Source organism: Pinus tabuliformis, chromosome 7 (assembly GCF_031772625.1).
Source record: "Pinus tabuliformis cultivar Carrire ecotype Pingquan chromosome 7, CPIR1, whole genome shotgun sequence".
NCBI classification, from domain to species: Eukaryota; Viridiplantae; Streptophyta; class Pinopsida; order Pinales; family Pinaceae; genus Pinus; species Pinus tabuliformis.
Genome location: NC_142293.1, coordinates 1570459667 through 1570484136, shown reverse-complemented (window position 1 = coordinate 1570484136; position 24470 = coordinate 1570459667). Strand labels below are relative to the sequence as shown.

Genomic DNA, 24470 nt, shown 5'->3' with positions numbered 1-24470 from the left:
ACTAAAATATCATTTTTGTTATACACAGGATGGGGTTTCACTCACTGACAATTTGATTCCCTAATTGTTTTGTATATTCCATTTCCATCATAATTTGTTTATTCTCTTTATTGTCAACCAGGAACTGAATAGTGCGGCAGAATTTATTTCTCTATATGAAGAATTGATGCCAGTGGTGCAAACCTTACCACAAGTTTTGCTCCACAAGGAAATGATTGTATCAAAACTCCTTTGCCGGTTGCACATGCAGGCTAAGCTTTCCCTTGAGCCTATCCTCAGGTACAGAGAAATGATTTTGTTAGCTGTTTTGAGTAGAATGATTGCACATTTGGCAATTTACGTATGACTTGTTATCTATCATCTCCTGCCGGCAGAAAACATGCTTACTATTCAGGAAAGAACTGCATTTGAATTGGTATAATTTCTTCAAGGCATACATGATATCTGGTACTCGGATGTGGGAATGAACATTGGGTGTGTTAACGTCCATGTAACAAGTAACGTTTGGGGGATGATTCCGAGGGGATTCCGAAGGAGGCACTCATTTTTAATCTGTAAATTACTTGCATGATTCCAATAGTTGTACCAAAGAATTTATACAGAAACTTTATAATTTGGTCATTTGATGATAAAAATATATATCTTTCAATAACTAGGTGGAACATTTGTCCTGTAAATCCAAATATAATGCGAGAGTGACTGAGTGGATCCTCTAGCACTGTTTTATTAACTCTAATCAAAATTTCTTAAATTATGATAGTCTGGTAAACTTGTTCTAGGTTTTAATCTGTTTTTGATGGTTCAGTCCATAAATATGCACAAAGAATTGTTTTTATATGCTTTTCTTCTACAGTGTTCCATTCAGCATGTACTTGCAATAATATATAACTACAGCTGAAGCAAGTTATCATTTGTGTTTCACTGCAGGTAAGGAAGTTCCATTTCTAGGCAATTTTGCCCTGCATGATGGATCCCCGACAAATGAGTTTCCTGGGAAAATAGAGAAATATGTAATAGAACAAATTGTCTAGTGGGTGATATTTCATGTTACTTACTTCAGTAAAAAGGTGATAATTACCCCTTTTGCAACATGCAATTAAAGTTTGTCTTGTGCTTTTCTGCTCCCAAAGCCCTGTTGGTATAGAAGAATGTGTTCCCTCAATGGTTGAGTGCATGTAGGTGCTTGCCTGTTCCCTAAACCAAAGGTGGGTTAGTGTTTGTTCCATGGCTCGGTGTGAATTGCATGTTCCCTCAATTAAAGTTGAGCTGGTGCCTATTCCCTTGCTAGGTGCGGATCCCCTGTTAGCTCAATCGCTGACCCTAGGTATGCATAGCTCAGTGTCAGTAGCTAGGTACCTAGATCCCAATGGTCAAAGGTCTGATCCATGTATGAAAGTTCCCTGCATAAAATCTGGACCTTGAGGGAAGGAATAGAGGGCTGGGAACTTAATGGAATTTTAGAAGACCTTACTTTCATGTTTGGAGGGTCTGTGTTTGATTGTTAGTAGTGTTCACTGTTAATAAATATGTCTTAGGTTAGTAATAAAGTAATGATATGTAAAAAATCATAACAATGTCTTAATATAATGAGGTTTGTCTCTTTAGAGTGGTCCTCTTTTCAATGAGAGCACGGGTTTCCTCTTTTGTAGCAGGTTAGTTGGAGAAGACAATTTTTGGCATGAGGCTTAAATCATTTGACATTTTATTACTTTGACATCAAGGGTGTGCGTGAGATAGGAGGTTGGCGAGGGAGGGCATCAGTCTGGGATTAGTATGTTGTGTAACACAACAGGCTCAACTGCATTGGAAATGTGTGATGTTAGGCATAGCCCCCTGTGAGACACATCAGGTCGGATAGGCATTGCGGGTGAGTAAATCTTGGCACCAACAGTGGCTTGCTTAGGAGGAGATATGGTGGTGTGTTTTGACAGACAGGTTGATGTAGTGCTGTAGGTAAAGTTTGCAGTTGTTGACATCAACATACATATGGGTGTACATGTGGGCTGGAAGGAATTTGCTGGATGGTGATGCCAGCAAAAGACAACTGCAGTGTAACAACATGTTTTACAGAAATAGCAGACTAAAACCACCATTATTTTGAATCCTTTTTGAGTTACCGTTTACAGAAATTCTGATGGAGAAAGCAGTTTGGAGGGGGTGAAACATTTTAGTGTGTCTTTATAGCCAAATACGATGGAAAAGGAAAGCAATGGCAACAATGCAGAGGTGAAAGCAATGGCAACAATGCAGAGGTGAAAGCAATGTTGAGAGTCCAACCTGTTGAAAATGTAACTATGGTCGGTCTTCGTAATTGCTATTGTACTTTATCATTATCTATTTATTGTAAAAGAAGAATTTTATTTATTTATTTTGAAGCATGAGTTTCATGCTCCTTTTATTAGGTCAAAGTCTCCATTGTAGGCTTCTCGGGTTTTCTTGAGTCATAAGAGTCATTGTAATATTTATTAGATCCTTCTTGGGCTTTTGTATCATGTAAAGAAAAAATATTTTGAGTCAAAAAGAGTCATATTTCACCTCCTCACCAAGTCGGCCGAGTTTGGGGCAAGTCAGCCGAGTTTGGGGCAATTCGACCCTGTGGACGCAGTGTAAATAAAATAAGAATTCAACCTAGTTGGCATCCATCCATCAACAAGTTCGATCTGCAGTACAGGAAGAGAAAAAGAAGTGCGAAGTAAAGAACAAGGTCAAATCAAAGGAAGGACAAAAATTGAAGCTTTGGGGCATCTCTCTCACACATGCCAATTTTCTAGGGTTTTTGGGAAATTCGTTGTTGAGGAACGTAACTAGCTTCAGTGTTCATAATTGTACTTGTCAAAAATAAAAATTTATTATTAAAGAAAATGACTTATTAAAGCATGGGTTTCATGCTTGGGTCAAATTTTTCTAGGTCAAAGCCTCCATTGAAGGTTTCAAGGTTTTGTTTTGAGTAATTAGAGTCATTGTCATTTTTATTAGACCCTTCATGGGCTTTTGTATCATGTAAAAAGAATTATTTTTGAGTTGAAAAGGTAATTTGTCACGTCCACACCAAGTCGGCCCTGTCCCTAATAAGTCGGCGTACATAAGGGCAATTCGACCCAGCAGACTGGCTATATAAGGAGAGGCATTCGACCTATTTCACTCTCTCACTCAACAAGTTTGATCTACAAGACAGAGAAGCAGAAAATGAGAGCGAAGAAGCTGGAGAAGGACGAAGTTTGTTGGGAAACCCTAAATTGATTTTTGGGTTATCTTTCTCTCACACGTGTGAAGTTTTTTGGGAAATTGCTGGGGCCGAAAATTTGTATCTATTGCAGGTCCGAAATTCTAAAGTTGAGGTCCAAGTTCTGCTGCTGGGGGGCCGAAATTCTGGACTGAAGCTATTGCTGGGAAGCTGTCACGTGGAGTATTTTGTCAAGATCATCTATTGCAGGAAAGGGATGACTTGGTGGTTGGAGGTCTTTGTATAGATCTAAGAAGTCTGGAAGTGTTTCATCTTGAATTGAATCTACTGGAGGAAGAGTTCTTGACTGGGTTTTCTCCTTATAAGGGTTTTTCCCTGACTGGGAACCTACATCTTGTGTCTCTTGTTCTTGTGATCTTCATACACATATAATTTGGTAGTTGCTTGTTGAAAGATAAACTAATTAAGAAGTAAAAGAAGCCAACATAATTTACAAGTAATTATCAAGAAAGAGGAATCAAACCATAAACCCTACTAGCATTGGTTTCTCAACTAGTAGCCGAGAGAGCTGACGCAGAAACGCTGCCTGTCACGCAGAATCCAGAACCGCCGGAACAACAGGGAGAGCTGACGCAAAGGGCAGAGAAGGTGACGCAGGGCTGACGTAGAGCCAGCATAGAAATAGCTGGGGTTAGCCAGTCTTGCACCGGATCAGTCGGAATTCTGCCGGGTGAAGTGAGGTAAAACTCAGTCAGATTTTCCGCCAGTATTTTCTTTGTAAAGGAATGCTAGATGTGCATCCAAGATTTGTATTAAGATATTTCTCCTCCATAATAATAAACCCTTAGAACTGCTGCACCGGTTTTCCCGCATTGGGTTTTTCTGGGGATTATTGTGTCCAAAAATAAGTGTGTCCTATGTATCTTGTTCTTTGCTCTGTTTTCTGTTTCATGAGATCAAATATTTAATTAGTGTAGGCTGCAGAAGTAATCTGCTTCAGTATTCAGAAGAATAACTTGGTTAATGTATATTAAAAATCAAGTAGGTGAATTAGATTCATATTCGCTGCAGTAGGGGTTCCTTCGAGTGTAGGAATTTTCACACCTAGCGAACCTGTTGGTGAAGACTAGTGCACCTAACTTGAGGGATTTGAACCATGCACCTGCTGGCACAACTAGATGAGCGAAGCCCTTGAGCTATCTCTTTGACATTGCTTACATATGTAAAAGAAGCATTTTGATGAATGAAATATATGAGATGTATCTTTGTTCTTGCAAATTTTTATCTAGCTCATGTCAGCTGAGAGAAATGATAAACCTTGTCCTAGTTGCTGCTGTAGCTGTTGAAAATCTGTAGTAGCTGCGTGCCCAATAAGTTTTATGTTTTAGTCATCCCCTAGCAGTGTATTGGAGGAGGTTTCACTATGAAAACAGCCCTAGGAAAAATGTGCTCCAACTTCCATTGGGAGGTGACTAAAGAATTATCTGAAATGGGCACTTTTGACCTTCTAAAGAGGAGTGTCAAAAGTTGAGCTGTTCAAGCTTCAGACTGGACTGAGTCTGCCTGCTAAATCAAAAGACATACCCTTGAGATTGAGAGGTGTGGGTGGATTTATTTATCATATTTCTATGTTAAATATACTAACAATTATGCGTGTGATTGCTTGTATGGTATACTGTGTTTGTTAAACATACACATAATGCAATGGGATGTTTTTTCTGAAGCTTGATTTATTCAATATCAATAACTGTTCTGTTCTTGTGTTATGTGATGACTTTATTTGCTTCTTAATTTAATTGCTCTCCTGTTCTTTTGTATAATCCTCTATCTCAGAACTTCGGTGTTTCTAATTAATGGTATGTTCTTTTAGAAATTCCAGGTACAACATGTTTGGTATTTATTAATTTCTTCTGATTAATTAAATTATGTTCTCGCAGTTTGATTGCAGTTCTGTCAAGGGATTTGCGTGAGGAGTTCATGCCGTAAGCTTTTTTCTTTTTTCTTTGAAGGATAAAAAGTATAGTTTCCCATGTTGCAATTAGGTGATCCATTGATCTATCTAGATCTCATTTATGCATGGTTGCAAGTCAATTGTTTTGTGACATTCATTTTATATCGTGTCACTGGCATTTAAAATTTATGTTTATGTTTAATACTATTATGGGGAGTCATTTTAAGGAGTTAATAGATACATGTATCCATTCCTTTCCGTTACTGTAATGTGATTCTACAGTGCATTGCAAGACATCCAGTTTATGATACTAGTATCAAAGCATTCTGAATAATTGGTGTGATTATATCACATCACAGTTCATTCTTTCAATATTTTTGACCTGTCTTGGCAGTTTTCTCCATAAACTGATGGAAACCATGGGAAACCTTCTAGAATCTGGTGGAGATCGAGATCCTGAAATTCTTGAACAGGTGATGGTATATCCAGTATCTTCAATCTTATTGTCTTTGTTCAGAAGCCATAATTTCATGATTTCGTTTTCATTATGTAGGCAGGTTTTAAAGTTTACTTGTTGTCTGGTTGATTATTTGTTTTAAAAAATGTGAGTATAACATGGATAATTTGTAATTGATGCTGGTTGCTTATATCCAGGTTTTCACAGCTTTCTCTTATATCTTGAAGTACATGCAGAAGCTTCTTGTAAAGGACATTGCATATGTAATGAAGTAAGAGAACTTGATCTTGGACATTACGTCAGATAAGTTATGGGTATTTATGTGTGAGTTGTTACATCAAATGTGTTTAGAAAAACAATCAACTTTTCTTCAAATTGCCTACATCTGCTTAATACATGAATCAGTTTTAAATATTTTGATAGGGTTTCAGATTTATAGTTACTTAGGATTAGTTATTCTCTGAGTGCAGAATCTACTTACCATGGTTTGAGAAATTTACTTGAGCACATTTGATAAAACTTTACAGGAATCCATGTATGGATAGAACAACAACTTGTAAGGGGGAGTTACAGGGTTTCAACAGTGGGATGCCTGAGCTTTAGTAAGTGAAGCAAATCTGGACTTGTGAACAGTTGTGGGGTGTGATGGCCTAGTTCCTCTAGGTAGTGGAGTGATATTTTGTGTAACTAAGAAATGTGATCCACACTGGTAATAGGTTGCAGATTTGATTCATAGTTGTTGATTTGTTTGTGGTTTTTTGAAGAGTTCCTGTCATGTCTAATCGCAGTCTCAGAGATTATGTTGGAGGCACTTTCAACTTTGTTCCATAGAAGTGCAGGCTGCACGTTCTCTTGGAAGGAATTTGAACTGTGTTACCATTTGGAGAAGGATGTGATATTTCCTAGTGATCCGAAGGATTTGACCTAGCATGCTAGGAAATTGGTCAGAGTAGAATGGATCATTCTAGATTTGGTGAAGGATCATCTAATCACTCGCATTGCAAAGAACACTGTTAAGGAAATGTATGATGCCCATGTCATCTTATACGAGAGTAAGAATATGTCTATGAAAATGCTCTCAAGGAAGTAACTAACCAGTACTTCCATGAGCAAGACTAATATAATAGTGTTAACCCCACTATAATAGTGCACTGGAGGGTTAAGGGCTAGCTAGCTTTCACTACACTGGTATTAAGTGAATAGGTGCTTCAGGTTTCATAGAGACCAGATAGGTTTCAGAAAGGCAAACACATTTCACAGGTATATACACCAATTTTGGTGGAAATCGGTATCCTTAGTAGTTTTCCTATTTTCTAGGAGCTCAAATTTGAGGTCCACAGGTTAAAGGTGATCAAATATTTGGAATCCTTGCAAACTCACAATGCAACTGAACTTTTTCTAGGAAATATGTGAGATACTGTTATTTTAAGCAGATATGGTTTCAGGGCTTGTATGATGATTCTAAGCTTATATTCGATTCCTTGCTGAAAATTGAGTCCAATGAGACTGATTTCATTTACATGCAAGATGCTGCTATTTTAGCAGTGCTTAATTTTAGGGATGCTATATTTAGTAGTGATCTCCAACTAGTTCCCTTCACTTTTCATCTTTCTATTTTTCACGAGCTGGATTTCTATTTTTGGCATGCCCATATTTAGTAGTGCTATTTTAGCAGGTGGGGGCGCTAAGCTCTTGGTTCCAATGGCAGGTGTGGAATGAGCGAATGGAGGCTTTTTAGGGTACTATATGGCAATCATTCCAACATTTTCTCATGAAGAAAACTCTGGGCACCTTCCTTAAGTATGTTTGACAATTAGCTAAATTGGCTTCTTGACTTCCATTCTATTTTTGGTAAATGACTGGTCAATATTTTTGGCAAAGGAGGGCAACTTCGTTGAATCTTTCCTCTTTGCTAATTTTGGACGAAGTTGCACTGAAACGGACACGGGTTCTGAAATCCATATGTCTAAGAAAATAATTTTCTTCGAGCCCCCTTATTAATTTTTTTCCTTGCTTTAGCCTACGGGAACCACATTAGGCTAGTGGACTCCGTCATAAGCCTCCTAAGTGGTGGGGACATCACATTATTATTGGTCAGACCACTGATTTAAGAAATTTTAGTTGTGGAGGCAGCTCACTTGTCTTGAATGAAGTCAACATGATCAGTTTTTAATGGAATTCAGGGGAACCAGATGAGCTTGTTTCATTTATAGAGAGGTTGACCCCCTCCTATGTAAGAGTTCCAGCTATATTTATGGCTGTTACTTGGATGTTTACAGCAGTTTACCTCACTTACAACAGCCACCTAACATCAACATATACTTTATATGAGCAGGCTGCCCCTTTTGGACTTTGGGGAGAATTAAAAGAGGGTTGAACTTGTATGGCATTAGTGGGGTGTAATAAATATAAAAACATAAACATTATTAAATAATAATTAATAAGTGACAATTAGTAATAATGAAAGGTCATATATCTTCTAAAGGACATGGCTGTCATATATCATCTAAAGGACCTGGCCTTTCATGAAAGGGCACTCTTGCCTAGGTATATATAGGAGGCCATCATTTACTATCATACCATTTTCTCATACTTTATTCAATATATTATTATTTTAATCCTCAATGGATTACTTTATATTCCAAGTCGTTTGGATATTTAATCGTGAGCCAGGTTTGTTTTCATATTTGGTATCAAAGCTTTGTTTTTCTGACCCCGTCCTTTGGCCACTTTCCTTTATCAGACCTTGTTTGATCTGGCTTTTGGCTAATGCTTTTTTAGGGTTTCTCTGATCTACAGGTCATTGACCTTAATCAGGCCTTTGGCCATTCTCAGAGTTTTGTTGAAGGAATTTTTGCTATAAATTTGTAAAATATAACCAGAAAATGAGAAGAAAGAAATTTAAAGTATATTTTAATGCAAACCATTGGCATTTCTCATGAAGGGCATTCAAAAAAATAAAAAAATAATAAAACTTTGCACACATATTCTCTGTAAAATAACCACTCAGAAAATTCACTACAATTCAAGTTTCTCTTGTAGAACTTTCATCAAACATTTGTCAACACTCAGGTTGCAATTCCAATAAAAGATATACTCACAAAATTGCATTCACTCCACAAATTGAATTCTGATTTTTATGAACAGCAACACAGATAACAAATTCTGAACTTTTAAATCAACAAATAACTCAGCAAACCATGAAATTGTACTCATAAACTTTTGGACAAAATTCCTTGGAAAAACCCCGGAGGGAAAACCAGTTTGGGAGATGGAGGATTTTATTATTATTCTTCAGCAATTAGAGTTTACACGCCCAACAATGGAATTGCAGACTTATCTTGATTTTCGAGCCACAAAACAGCTGCCAAATCCACTATACGACCTGCCTAGAATTGCACGCCGACTGCTGTCCGAATTGCACAACCTATACAGATTGTGCAATGACAAAATCAGCACCAAAATTGTCTTGGAAAGCATGCAAACAATTGTTGTATGGTATGACACTCTCAGAAATTCATGCCCCTTCTCAGCCTTGATTTTCGTGCCTCTAGACTGTTGTACGGACTACCATTTCTCTACTGTATGGTTTGCAATTAATTTTCACACTGCCATGGGATTCATGCAAACACTCTTGTTTTGAAATTTATGCCACTTGACTGTTGTAATCAGGAACTCGTACCCCTTCAACTCAACCTTCTCTCTTCACTTGCGTCTGTCACTCAACAAAAGAATGGAGTTCCTCCTTGGGATTTGTGCCACTATAAAGGACAAGAAAGGGTGTCCTTTGACCTTTCACCTAGCCTCCATGATCAAGGGATCGTATTTAATCTTGGGCCCTCTTGATCCAATGGCTGTGTTTTAATCTCTCATTGACATTAATAAAGGACATTTTTCTCATTAACTTTATTTCTCATAAAGTTAAATTAAATTCCAAGTCACTTTAGGAAAATTTCCCATATGCAACAGAGATTGTGAAGGTTGTTGAGCCACTAGTTAAGGTGTTGCAGTTGGTGGATGGGGAAAAATTGGCTATGGGTTTCATTTATGAAGCTATGGATCAGACAAAGGAGCAAATAAAGGAAACATACAAGGATAGAGTGGCTAAGTATGGGCCGATTTGGGAAATCATTGATCAAAGATGGAAAAATCAACTACATTGCCCTATACATGCAGTTGGGTTGTTTCTAAACCCAAGGTATCATTATAAAGCTTCGGAGGTAGAAGCTTTGACTGGGGAGGTTAGAGATGGATTGATTGAGTGCCTTGAGTGCATGGTCCCTAATGAGAGTGAGCAGCTGGGGATACATCGACAAATCATTTCTTTCAATTGAGCCACATGTGCCTATTGATTTTGGGTAGCATCGAATGTGCTCTAGCTCCGAAATTTTGTGGAGGGGCTAGAACACATGAGATCTCCAAGACCCAGAAATCGTTTGGAGAAATCCCAGACGGATGAGGAGTTATTAAATTAATTAATATTTTTAATGGGTTCCTAAGTCTAAACTTAGGAAAATTAAAATATTAATGGGTATTAAAAAGAATATGGGTGAGAAACTTCCAAGTGACGAGGATCAAGTCTAATTTAATCCTAGCTGTTGATTAGGGACTTAATCTCGACCGTTGATTCATCAACAGGAAAAGTATAAGAGGAGGCTTGAGGATCAGTTGGAGATACACTTGAGAGATTAGTCAGTTCGATTTTTCTGGGGCGCGGTTTGTTGAGAAAATCGAACAAGTGATCTGTTGCAGTGAGAAGGGCAGTAGTAGAGAGTTGGCTCGAAAGGGAGTTTCGAGCCAACGAGTTCTAGGCAGAGAGGCAACAATAACATCAGAGAGGCAGCACAGAGGCCTACGCAGCCCAAGAAGGGGCTGATGCAGGCCAAGAGGGTTCTTGTAGTGGCAGTGCGAGATAATTGTGGGGAGTTCGAGATTTTGCTGGGAGTTTGATGTTTTGAGTCGGGAGGGCTAAAGTCGAAGCTCTTGAGAGCAAATCGATCCAACAGAGAAGTGACGTAGTCTCCCAGAGGCAAGATGCTTGCCCACACAGAGCAGATTGTGTTGGGATTTTCGTAGTGCTTGCCGGAGTCAGCCATTCAGTGGATCAGTTGTGAATTAGAGAACGAGGTAAACCCTTGTATGTATTTTTTGCTGTCGATATTTCTTTGAAAGGTTAGCCAGTGTGAGAGGCAACCTGTTGTACTTAGATTTTGCTTGCTTAATAATCAAACCCTCTATATGATGCACCGGTTTTCCCGCATTGTGTTTTTCCGGGGACGTTTGTCCAAAAATAACGGTGTCCCTTGTTTATTTGTCTCATTCTATTTTCAGTTCATGATTTGTATGTATGTGTAGTTTGCAATAGTGTTTTCATCACTATTTAAATAATTAAATAACCTGTTGAATGTAAAAACAAGTAGGAGATGATAAACCAATGATTGCAGTAGGATTTCTGATGTATAGATTCATAAATTTTCACATGGTGTTAGAGGATTGTAAATCATAGGAGACTAAAGACACCAGCCGGGAGATCCAGAGAATTTGCTGCAGAGAAGTAGCTGTCCTGAGTGACAACGCTGTTTCGGAGGCAGAGGAGCAGCTGCAGGAGTGACGCAAAGGCTCACGCAGTGCCTGCGTCAACATTCCGAGCCTATAGAGGGTGACGCAGTACCCGAGAAGAGCTCATGCAGTGACTGTGTCAGCTCTCTGCGCCAGCGTAGAGCCTGAGAGGCTCAGTGCAGTCAGTTGCCGGGGCTGGAGAAGCAGTGCAGATTCGATCAGTGGAGCTGGTGGGACACCGTTGCTGTTGGTGCAGAACAGTGTTTGTGGAGACAAAGCCGAGGTAGAGGGAGTCACTGCCTTGACATATTTTTAGCCAAAGAAATCTAGATTCGGGTTGCAACAACAAAGGAGGATTGGAGAGGAGTGATTTGACATTTGGCCAGAGGATTTCCATGAAGGAAATCAGGACTCAGAGGGAGTTTAGAGGAGCTTGTTCCTTAGAGGATTTCTAGCACCAAGAAATCCAAATCCGAGTCTTGCTGGATTAGCAATAGGAGAGGGAGAAGATAACCAATCCTATATTTGTTGAGTAGAGATGGCAGTCAATGGATTGAGGGATTTTGTCATCCAGAAGGCCAGGACCGTGACAATCCTAGACAAACATCGCATCAAGAACTATGCCTTGAAAGTAGTTGCTGTTCCGGTCGACGCTGATTCGTTAAAGAAGTACGAGGAGGCCCAGGCGAAAGCCAAGTGCATGATCCCAGAAGGGGTCAAAGATCATGTAGTACCACACATTGCTGAGAAGGAGACAACAAGGGAGATGTGAGAGGCGCTGACCACCTTTTACCAGGGCACTTTCGTCCAACGGAAGATTCTATTAGAAAATCAATTGAGATAGTACCAGATGCAAAAGGGAGAAGAGATCGATCCCTTCCCCCTCAGGTTGCAAGGGATTTGCGACCAGTTGGCTTCCGTGGGGTCTACACCAAATCTTGAGTTCATCGTCAGGACTGCCCTGAATGCAGTCACCGAGGACTGGGAGACATTTGTCCAAAGTATCTTGGGCAGAGTGACTCTCCCCAGTTGGGAGGAGATGTGAGCAACTCTTCGACAAGAAGAGATCAAGAGGTTGACCAGGGCAGGGAGTAGCGACAAAGGAGCCTGGGTCAAGAAGGAGGAGGATGCAGCTCTCGCATCATCGGGGCAATAAGGGCAACAAAAGAGAACGAAGAAGGATATTTCCAAGGCCAGATGCTTCAAGTGTGGGGAACTTGAACATTTCGGCACTCAGTGCCCCGTGAAGAAGGGCAAGGAGGAGGCTTCTGACTCGAAGGCTACTCCAGCGAAACATGACAAGGAAGGCGAGTATGACGATTGTGCCATGAGTGTTCATGCGCCTATGGAGATGAGGTGGGGTGACATGGAGTTGTAGTTGAGAGGACTACATGAACCAGGGGCAGGATCCTTGAGGTGATCAAACTCTTGGATCACATACAACGACGAGACCCCTTAACGACAGTAGCAAAATGACGGGTGTCGGTTTGTACGAGGTATGATGGAGCAACAATCGCAGAGCTAGAGTGTCGAAGTCCGAAGCAGTGCATTGGATGTTGTAGCATTGCGAGAGGCACAAAGCAGATTGCAGCAATAGAGGGTCAACAGAGATTAGCAGCAAAGGTAGCTTCAGCATCACGAGGCATCCTTACTGACCAACATGTCAGTTTTTGGGTGGATTTTCAGTTGCTTACATCTCAACCACTGAGTTGTAGTGCAACAGTTAGCAGTGGAAGTGGCAGAATCATGGGTAGCAGTATAGGATGCAACAACGCAGTTGATGAAGGGCAACAGGCCAAGCATCAACAACATAGAGGACCGATGCAGTGGATCAGTGTAATACTTCTCAATGAAGGGCAGCAGGCCAAGCATCAACAACATAGAGGACCGATGCAGTGGATCAGTGTAATACTTCTATTGAGAAGTATTGCTAGAGCACATTCCTCGCTAAGAGGGATTGTTGATTTTGGGTAGCATCGGATGTGCCCTAGCTCCGAAATTTTGTGGAGGGGCTAGAACACATGAGATTTCCAAGACCCAAAAATCGTTTGGAGAAATTCTAGCCGGATGAGGAGTTATTAAAATAATTAATATTTTTAATGGGTTCCTAAGTCTAAAATTAGGAAAATAAAAATATTAATGGGTATTAACAAGAATATGGGTGAGAAACTTCCAAGTGACGAGGACCAAGTCTAATTTAATCTTAGCCGTTGATTAGGGACTTAATCTCGACAAAAGTATAAGAGGAGGCTTGATGATCAGTTGGAGATACACTTGAGAGATCAGTTAGTTCGATTTTTCTAGGACACGGTTTGCTGAGAAAATCGAACAAGTGATCTGTTGCAGCGAGAGGGGCAGTAGCAAAGAGTTGGATCGGAAGCGAGTTTCGAGCCAACGAGTACCAGGTAGAGAGGCAACAATAGAATCAGAGAGGCAGCACAGAGGCCTACACAGCCCAGGAAGGGGTTCACATAGAGCTGACGCAGGCCAAGAGGGTTCTTGTAGTGGCAGTGCGAGATATTTGTGGGGAGTTCGAGATTTTGCTGGGAGTTGGAGAAGTCGAAGCTCCTGAGAGAAAATCGATCCAGTAGAGAAGTGACACAGTCTCCCAGAGGCAAGATGGTGGCCCACACAGACCAAATTGTGCTGGGATTTTCGCAATGCTTGCCGGAGTCAACCATTCAGTGAATCAGTTGTGACTTAGAGAACGAGGTAAACCCTCGTATGTATTTCTTGCTGCCGATATTTCTCTGAATGGTTAGCCGGTGTGAGAGGCAACCTGTTGTACTCAGATTCTGCTTGCTTAATAATCAAACCCTCTATATGTTGCACCGGTTTTCCTGCATTGAGTTTTTTCGGGGATGTTTGTCCAAAAATAACGGTGTCCCTTGTGTATTTGTCTCGTTCTATTTTTAGTTCATGATCTGTATGTATGTGTAGTCTGCAATAGTGTTTTCATCGTTGTTTAAATAATTAAATAACTTGTTGAATGTAAAAACAAGTAGGAGATGATAAACCAATGATGCAGTAGGATTTCTGATGTATAGATTCATAAATTTTCACAGTACCTATGGCAAGAACCTAGCAAGAATTGCAAGGGGCGCAGATGAGCCAGGTAAACAATTTCAATTTTCAAATTCTTATTTTGTTAAATTGTTTATATTTTGAAAGTTGGATATAATTTGTTGAGTTAACTCATTACACAACTATGTTTTTACACAACTATGTTTTTTACAGCACAATGGTGGGAGGCATTTGGTAGCCATTGTCCTCAATTGCAGAAGTTTGCAATCCGTATTTTGAGTCAAACATGCAGTGCTTCTAGGTGTGAGTGCAATTGGTCTATCTTTGAGAGGATTTGCATGAAGAAGAGAAACCGTTTGGAACAAAAATTGTTAAATGATCTAGTCTACATCCAATACAACCTCCGGCTATGATGCAACCAATTGCTGAACAAAAGACATGATACAGAGCCCATTGTGTTGGAAAATATTGATCCAACTTTAGATTGGGTAGTCGAGAGTCAACCAACAGAGTTTGACCCTGATGGGGATATTGGTGTTGATTTGGATTTAGAGATGGAGGCATTACAGACTGTTCAGTTAAATACAGATCCATCCTCTAGTTGCAAGCACTTCCTCTACTCAGCCATGATGTAGGCACATAACACGTCTATCTCAGCTTGCAACTGCTGCACCTGCTAGTGCTACTATTCTATAGTTGTAGTTGGAGATCTTGATGAGGAGGAGCCATGGGTTTCCCTGTCTGACTTTGATTCAAAGTCTAAGCCAGATGATGTTGGCTTCTCCAGTAGTAGTGACTAGTGATTTTTTTGCTGTAGAGGCCATTTAGAGCCTCCTTGGTTATGTGTGAGTGCAATTGGTCTGTCTTTGAGAGGATTCACACGAAGAAGAGAAACCGTTTGGAAGAAAAACCGTTAAATGATCTAGTCTACATCCAATACAACCTCCGGCTATGATGCAACCAATTGCTGAACAAAAGACATGATACAGATCCCATTGTGTTGGAAGATATTGATCCATCTTTAGATTGGGTAGTCGAGAGTCAACCAACAAAGTTTGACCCTGATGGGGATATTGGTGTTGATTTGGATTTAGAGATGGAGGCATTACAGATTGTTCAGTTAAATACAGATCCACTAGTACCAGGCCCACATCCTCTAGTTGCAAGCACTTCCTCTACTCAGCCACGCAAGCGCATAACTCGTCTATCTCAGCTTGCAACTGCTGCACCTGCTAATGCTACTATTCTACAGTTGTAGTTGGAGATCTTGATGAGGAGGAGCCAATGGGTTTCCATGTCTGACTTTGATTCAGAGTCTGAGCCAGATGATGTTGTCTTCTCTAGTAGTAGTGACTAGTGATGTTTTTGCTGTAGAGGCCATTTAGAGCCTCCTTGGTTATGTGTTTTTGTTTTGATCTCTATATATTACATGTATTGGACAAAGCACGGGTGCCATTTTGATATAATAGATATATTCATGAGCATACTTTGATCATATGTTGTCTTCTCTCTATATTCTAATGCTTTGAGTTTGGAAACATGAATGAAAACCGTTAAAAATATGTTTTTTCATAAAAAACTAAATATTTAATGTATTTTTTATGAAGACCGAGTCATTGAAATCAACTAGGCCGAGTCAATACTGAGTTGGAGTCAGAGTCGAAATTGACCCTCAGCGGGTTCCGAATCTGAGTCGAAGTTTTAAAACTATGATCCCAAGTGCATTCAAACATAAGAAATATACCTATTTGAGGCAGCGGGGTATAGGAGAAGAGGACGAGTTAGTTTGAGAACTGTTTGTGGGTAAATTGTCTCTCGTTACAAGTACGAATGTGAAGTAGAACAAGCCGCCTGATTTGATGACATTTCAGGGTTGTTTTGTGTATGATTAAGGTGGCATTTTCCTCTTTTATTAGGCTGCATCCCTGTGTGGTATAAACAGACTTACCCGAGCTCAGTTAGGGCTATCTAGGAGGGCCATAAGGTGACCAGAAGAGTGCGTTGGGGCAGCAGGTCTATAGAAGACATTTGGAGAGGGCTAGAAGGCTTTGGCAAGTGTTGGGATGACATCGTATTAGAAGAGGAGACTAAAGAAAGGTGACCGCAACTATAGGGAGTTCTGTGTGGGTGTTTAAGAGGTTTGACGTGGACTTATGTCATGCCCTAACTAGATCACATAAGTTGCAGCAGTGACACATCATTCCAATGTATGTATAGGTGTATTTGAGTTGTTTGAATGCTAGGTGGATGGTCCAAGTGTGGAGAAAATAGGTAGCCTGTAGAAGCCAAGTGGAAGGGTTGACTTGCGTGGTTAGAAGCCCTAACTAGGAGTAGATTCTACAATGAATTTTGGCAGTTGTATTGGGCACTTAGAGGTTGGTGGAGGGCAAAAAGAAAGTGTCCAAAGTAGCCGTAGAACAAGTGTTCAAGAAGGACGTTGACAAATGTGTGTTGGGTGAAGTTTTGATGGCCTATGTGGCACTTTGATGGACTAAAGTGACTACTAGGAAAGGCAGATTGTAGCTCAGGTATTGGCCAGCCTAGAGGAGCATATTGATAAACCAAAGTTCATTGTAGCAGAAGTGACTTGCAATAGTGATAACATGCAACTGTCCTGGAGTCTCTATGTGTTGTTCCTTGATGGACTAAGGGGCAACTAGTGAGTAGATTGGGAGCAAAAGGACTAGCAGGTTACATGCTATGACAAAGCAATTATGAGGTGCACTACATCAGCTAGACTGTTCGATTATCTTGTATTTGTATTCTTGCACTTGAGGATAATTAAGGGCCATTATCCCTTGTACGAGAGCCCTAGATTATTGTATTATTCAGTTGGTTTAATATAACGAAGATTGGGTCGTTGTACATACATGTATAAAATTGTAAAATGTTGTGTATATTTTGTGCACTAGTAGATTTTCTTTTGTTTATATTCCGCTGTGCAAAGTAGCTTTGTTGAGATTCTTGGTTTGTTAGTGCCAGTGATCTAAGATGTGAAAATTCTATCAATGCAACAACTGATTTATTTTTCCTACTTATTCCACAATAAATTATTTATGAAATTACTTCAATAAACATTAAAATAAATACTGCCCCAGATATTACACCGTAATACAGAAACAAACATATGCACAAGCATTAACACATTGACACAGATATTTTGGACAATAGTCCCCGAAAAAACCCAATGTGGGAAAACCGGTGCAGCAAGGGAGGATTTTATTATTCTACAATTCTTCTGTACAATAGGGTGCCAAACTGGCTTACCCACAAAGAGAAATAATTCTCCAGTGCTTCTCCCAATCCCAGCTTCAGCCCGATTGACCTTTGCGTGGCTTTCAAACCCTCTGCGTCAGTGCTTGCTTGACTGCGTCAGCCCTGGGCCTCTTTGTGTCACTCACGCAGGCCCAGCAAGTGATTGCGCAGTCTTCTGTTGCCTCTGCGTCTGCCTCTCCTGCCTCAACGCTGATCTCTAGTGGCTGATCCCACCTCTTTGTTCCGTACTTGCTTCCCTTTGACTACTCACCAGACCACTGGTTCAATTTTTCAGCTAACCCCACTCTAGAAATTGAACTGACTGGTCTTCCTCAGTATGTTTTCCAAGTGACCCTCAAGCCTTCTCTTATACTTTTCTTGTTGACAAATCAACGACCGAGATTAAGTCCCTAATCAACGACTAAGATTAGATCTGGCTTGATCCATGACTTTTGGACCATTCTAACATAGTTTTATATTAATATACATTAACATTTTATTTTCCCTAAGTTTAGACTTAGGGACTCTATTAAAAATATTAATTATTTTAATATCTCCAAACTGTTTAGAATTTGCCCAAACCCTTTTTGGGTATTGGAGATCTCATGTGCCTTAGCTTCTCCATCAATTTTCATGGCTAGAGCACATCTGATGCTACCCCAAATCAACACTCCCTCTTAGCGAGGACTGTGCTTTAGTAATACTCCTCACTGAGTATCACCCTGATCATCCGGCATTGGTCCCTGTGTTGATGCTAAGCCTCCCTGCCCAACATCCTCTGCATTGCTGCATCTTGTACCGCTGCCCATGGCTCTGCTACTGCCACTGTTGCATCTGTACGACAACTCCCTTTGCATCCGTGCTGCTGTTGGTCCTTTCTCCCAACACTGCATCTACATTGCAACTCCCTCTGCATCCTTGCAATTATGACTCCCATTTCTGCTACTGAAACAAGTTCTTTACCATCCCCATCTTTTCGCTGAAGTAGTCAAATTTTGTCCTTCCAAGGGCCTTGGTGAGGATGTCCGCTACCTGTTCTCCTGTAGGAGTGTAGCTCAACTGTACAGCTCCTCGTTGGACACAGTCCCTGACAAAGTGGCACTGGATATCAATATTCTTCGACCTTATCATGAAACAGTGGATTCTCAGAGAGCTTGATGCAACTTTGATTATCACACATGATCTTGGTCGCCTCCATATTCATTTTGAATAGGTTCACAAGCAGTTTTCTAAGCCATATGGCCTCACATGAAGCTGTGCTTGCCGCCATATATTCTGCCTCAGATGAGCTTAGAGCCACGGACTTCTGTTTCCTACTGCACCAGGAGGTCATTCCTGATCCAATGTTGAAACAATACCCAGAGGTACTTTTCCGATCCACTGAACTTCCTGCCAAATCTACATCAGTAAATCCAGTCAATCTGATATTGTTACTCCTGGTGTACAAGAGTCCATAATCCACTGTTCCTTGTAAATACCTGAGAACATGTTTGGTTGCTACCCAGTGCGTCCTCTTCGGTTCCAACATGAACTGACTGAGTGTGTTGACAGAGTCGCTAATGTCTGGCCTGGTATTGACCAAATATATCAGGGACCCTATGAGCAGCCTGTATAGGGTGGGATCGACATCCTTGTCTTTTGATGCTTCAATCTTCTTCTAGTTGGTGATCATTCTCATAGCCATAGGTCTATAGTCCTCCAACCCGAATCTTTTTAGGATTTCTGTAGCATACCTCCCTTGCCCAAGGAAGATTTCTCCCTTCTGCTGCCAAACTTCCAACCCTAGGAAGTAGTGCATTCGTCCCAAATCCTTCATATTGAATTCTGTGGCTAGATTCTTCTTGTAGTCCCCAATGAGTCTGGATGATCCTGTCAGAAGGAGATCATCCACATACAATACTAAGATTAGCGACTCGTTCTCTACAACCAAATAGTAGAGATTCAGATCCGCGTCACTCTTGACAAACCACATCTTCTGCAAGTAGCCATCTATTTAACCATACCATGCTCTCGGTGCCCGTTTCAGCCCATACGAGGTTTTCTTCAATCTGCATACATGAGACTTCTTCTCATGAGTTTCAAAGCCCTTTGGTTGTTCAATGTATACCTCCTCTTCTATTACCACGTTTAGAAATGCCGTTTTGACATCCATTTGATGGATCTCCCATCCCATTTGGGCTGCAAGAGATATCATGGTCCTAATAGATGTATACCTCGCTACCAGGGCGAAGGTCTCGTCATAGTCAATCCCTTCCTTTTGAGCATACCCCTTAGCCACAAACCTGTCCTTATATTTCTCAACACTGCTGTCTGCAGCGTATTTGATCTTCTAGATCCATCTTGAACCTACCACTGATCTGTCTTGAGGTCTTGGCACCACCTCCCAGACATCATTTACCATTATGGAGTTGTATTCCTCTACCATCGCATCTAGCCAAACCTAATGTTGCGCTGCCTCCTTGAAACTAGCAGGCTCTCCATGCTGAGCTACTAATGCCTGATATCTATCTAGCTGTTTTCGCTCCCTCTTATTGTTTCCTGGCACACCAATGAAGTCCTCTGCATCTCGTAGAATCTAACGAAGTTCCTTGCTAGTTCTTCCTGTGCTAGCAGGTGCTTCTGTTCACTCCTCCTCCTCATCCTGAGAATCTTCCTGTCCTGAGGAAGAATTCTTTACTTCTGTCGGTTGAAGAGGCTTAACTAATGGCTCCTCTTTCGACTGCTCCTCGGAAGGTATCTCGCGAGATCTTCTAAAAGCCTTGTCCTCCATGAACTTTACATCTCGTTGTACTACCACCTTCTTGCTCCCTAGAACATAGATTCTGTATTCCTTAGCGTTCTCGCTATATCTAACCAGATATCCCTTTTCTGCACTCTGATCTAGCTTCTTCGTCTTTTCTTTGGGTATGCGGCAATATGCTAGACTCCCAAATATCTTGAAATGACTAACTTCAGGTGTCTTCCCTGTGAAGACTTTCTCTATAGTAATCTTGCCCACTACCCGATGAGGAGTCCTGTTCTCAACATAGACTGCTGTGTTGCATGCTTCTGCCCACAGGAATTTTGGCATGTCTTGATCATACATCATGGCCGTAGTTGCTTCTACAATTGTCCTGTTCTTTCTTTCTGCTATCCCATTCTGCTTCGGAATATATGGAGCTGTCCACTCTCTTCTGATGCTCTCCTTAGCGCAAAAATCAGTTAAGTCCTTATCGACATATTCTCCACCATTATCTGAGTGCAAAAATTTTATTTTCTTCCCAATCACATTCTCCACTAGAGCCTTGAACGACTTGAGTCGACAAAAAACCTCATCCTTGGTTTTCAGAAAATAAATCCAAGTTTTCCCTGAGTGGTCATCAATGAAGGTAAGGAAATACTCGACACCACTGAGAGCTTTGATGGACATAGGTCCGCAGATATCAGAGTGTATCAATCCTAATACACTCTTGGCCCTGTGTTTGTTCCTAGGAAATGTTGCCTTGGCATACTTTCCTAGAACACATCCCATGCATACATCATCTCGTTTCGTACTCAGATTCGGAACTCCTGTCACAATGCTCCTGAGAATTCTCAGAGCTCCATGGTGCAAGTGACCCATTCTTTTGTGCCATAGTTCGTTCAAGTCCCTGTCTCCATGACTGCCTATTAGTGCCATTGGTGATTCTAGTTGCAATCTATACAATCGATTACTTTTGATCCCGATTTGCACTTTCTTTTTCTAGCTCGGGTGTTTGACGTATACCTTCTCCTTGATGAAGTAGACGTCATAGCCCTTGCCTTGTAGTTGCGACACGGAAAGTAAGTTCATCCCGAATCTTGATACATGCAGTACATTTGGAGCACGGAACTGTTCTCCCGATTCTGTTTGGAAAACTATGGTACTCTTCCCTACTAGAGTACACTTTCCCTTGTTCCCACGGTGATCTGAAAGTTCATCTTCTCTTCTCGATATTTTGAGAAACACTCCTTGATTCCCGTCATATGCCACGAAGCTCCACTATCTATATGCCTCTGCATCGTGCTCTCGACCCATAACTGATTTTCTCTTTCTGTCTCTGATTACTTGCTCTGATACCATGTGAAAATTCTATCACTACAACAACTGATTTATTTTTCCTACTTATTCCACAATAATTTATTTATGAAATTACTTTAATAAACATTAAAATAAATACTATTGCAGATATCACACCGTAATACAGAAAAAAAACATATGCACAAGCATTAACACATTGACCTAGATATTTTGGACAACAGTCCCCGGAAAAACCCAATGTGGGAAAATCGGTGCAGCAAGGGAGGATTTTATTATTCAGCGATTCTTCTGTACAACATGGTGCCAAACTGGCTTACCCACAAAGAGAAATAATTCTCTCGTGCTTTTCCAATCCTAATGTCAGCCCGACTGATCTCTATGTGGCTTTCAAGCCCTCTGCGTTAGCGCTGGGCCTCTCTGCCTCACTCACGCAGGCCTAGCAAGTGACTGCGCAATCTTCTGCTGCCTTTGCGTCTGCCTCTCCTGCCATAGCGCTGATCTCCAGTGGTTGATCCCGCCTCCCTGCTTTGTACTTGCTGCCTCCTGATTGCTCATCAGACCACTGATTCAATTTCTCAGCTAATCCCACTCCAGAAATTGAACTCATTGGTCTCCCTTAGTATGTTCTCCAAGTGACCCTCAAGCCTCCTCTTATACTTTTCTCGTTGACAAATCAACGGCCGAGATTAAGTCCCTAATCAACGACTAAGATTAGACTTGGCTTGATCCATGACTATTGGACCATTCTAACATAGTTTTATATTAATACACATTAATATTTTATTTTCTCTAAGTTTAGACTTGGGGACTCCATTAAAAATATTAATTATTTTAATATCTCCCAAACTGTTTAGAATCTGCGCAAACCCTTTCTGGGTATTGGATATCTCATGTGCCTTAGCCTCTCCATCAATTTTCGTGGCTAGAGCACATCTGATGCTACCCCAAATCAACATAAGATTCTATCTTAGACACTAGGATCGTGGAAATTCAACATGGTATCAGAGCGTGTCTGAGCTACTTTGAGGGATAGTAAATCAGAGTATGCACAACGAAGTACAACTTAAGAGGGAGGTGGTCACATTGTAGGTGAAGGGCTCACTACAATGTCGAAGTTGCAGGTTGGTCTTAAGTATGAGGACAAGTTGGAAGGGATGTCTGACTACAATCCATGGAAGGAAAGGATCAAGTTGGTCTTGCAGGTCAATAGGATCTGGGAGTTTGCATACATCGTGTCGTTTGGTACTTAATTATGGAACTCCTGTGACGGTTCTTATGAGAATTCTTTGAGCCCCATGGTGTAAGTGCCCCATCCTTCTGTTTCATAGTTCATTCAAATCTTTTTCACCACTGCTGCCTATCATTGCCATTGGAGATTCTAGCTGTAACTTATACAGTCTGTTACTTCTGACTCCAATTTAGGCCTTCTTCCAACTCGGATGTTTGACATATACTTTCTTCCCAACGAAGTAAACATCATAGCCCTTGTTCTATAACTGAGATAGAGAGAGTAAGTTCATCCCCAATCCAGGCACATGCAGCACATTGGTAGCTCGAAGCCGATCCCCTGCTTCTGTTTGAAAAACTATAGTGCCTCTTCCTACGGGGGTACATTTTGACTTATTTCCCATGGTGATCTGGAAGTTCATCTGTTCTTCTTGATAGCTTGAGAAACATTCTCGTATTCCCGTCATGTGTGCAGAAGTGCCACTATCAATATACCAAACCTTAGTGGAAGCAAAACTTGCAAAGAAAGCGACTTCTTCTTCCAGTCTGGAGGTTAACACAAAATTGTCGTGATCCATTATATTCTTTGTGCTTTCCTCTTTCCCGGGAGAATTGCGTGAGTCCTTTTGTGTTGTTGCTCCAGCATCATGTTCACGACTCATTGCAGATTCTCTAACCCCGTTGCCTGATCTCTGCTCTGTTACCATGTGAAAATTTCTAACACGAAATTCTATTGCAGTAACTGATTTATTTCTCCTACTTATTTTCCACAACAAGTTATTTACAAAACCCTTCAGTAAACATCAAAGTAAATTCTACTGCAGTTGTCACATAATAGCATAGAGAAAAGAACAATGAAATACAAGCACAAGAATCAATCACATCAACACAGTTATTTTTGGACAATAGTCCCCGGAAAAGCCCAATGCGGGAAAACCGGTGCAACAGGTGAGGATTTATTTATTATTCTTCAGCAACAATCTCTTTACAAGGAATGATTTGTAGAACATAGAGAAACCTCTGAGAAAACACCTGAGATAATTTTCCTCCACCCTTTGGAGAAATTCTGACGCCCAAGAGACCCTCCAGCCTCCACTGCGTCATCTCTGCGTGAGGATTGCGTGAGGTCTACGTCCCTTGCTGCGTTGCCTCTCTGAGCTTTCCCTGTGCGCTGTCCCTCTGATGCACTGCGTCCCCTCCTCCTCAGTCTCCGACGGATGCTGATACCCTCCCCTTACTTCACCTTGTAACTCTCCCTCTGAAATCGAACTGTTGCTCCTTGAGAATCGATTTCGCTCGGGTTACTGAGTATTTGCGCGGTGTGTCTCCAAATGACTCTCAAGTCTTCCTTTATGCTTTTCCTGTTGAGATATCAACGTCTGTGATCTAATCTCTAATCAACAACTATGATTAAATTAGACTTGATCCTTGTCCTTTAGAAGCTTCTCACCCATATTTTCATTAATACCCATTAATATTTTAAGTTTCCTAAGTTTAGACTTAGGAACCCCATTAAAAATATTAATTATTTTAATAAAATACAATCCGGGTGGAATTTCTCCAAACGATTTTTGGGTCTTGGAGTTCTCATGTGTTCTAGCCCCATCACAAAATTTCGGGGCTAGAGCACGTTCGATGCTACCCAAAAATCAACAAAGAGGAATCCACGTGGCCTTGTAACGACCATACATCGTCATGATGTCATCAATTTCGGCTAGCATTTGGATGGTTAATTTATAATTTGTGAAAGCTACTTGGTCGGCTTGTGATCAAG

At 40.8% G+C, this 24470-nt stretch overlaps 1 protein-coding gene across 1 annotated transcript in view; it reads left to right on the top strand.

The window, feature by feature from the left end:
• The window catches only part of LOC149254062 (uncharacterized), a 165477-nt gene that overhangs the window by 65980 nt on the left and 75027 nt on the right, over positions 1–24470 (top strand). The window contains 4 exon segments of the mRNA XM_089460063.1: positions 122–279; positions 5122–5166; positions 5530–5608; positions 5790–5863. Coding sequence (XP_089316189.1) covers positions 122–279; positions 5122–5166; positions 5530–5608; positions 5790–5863 — 356 coding nt within the window.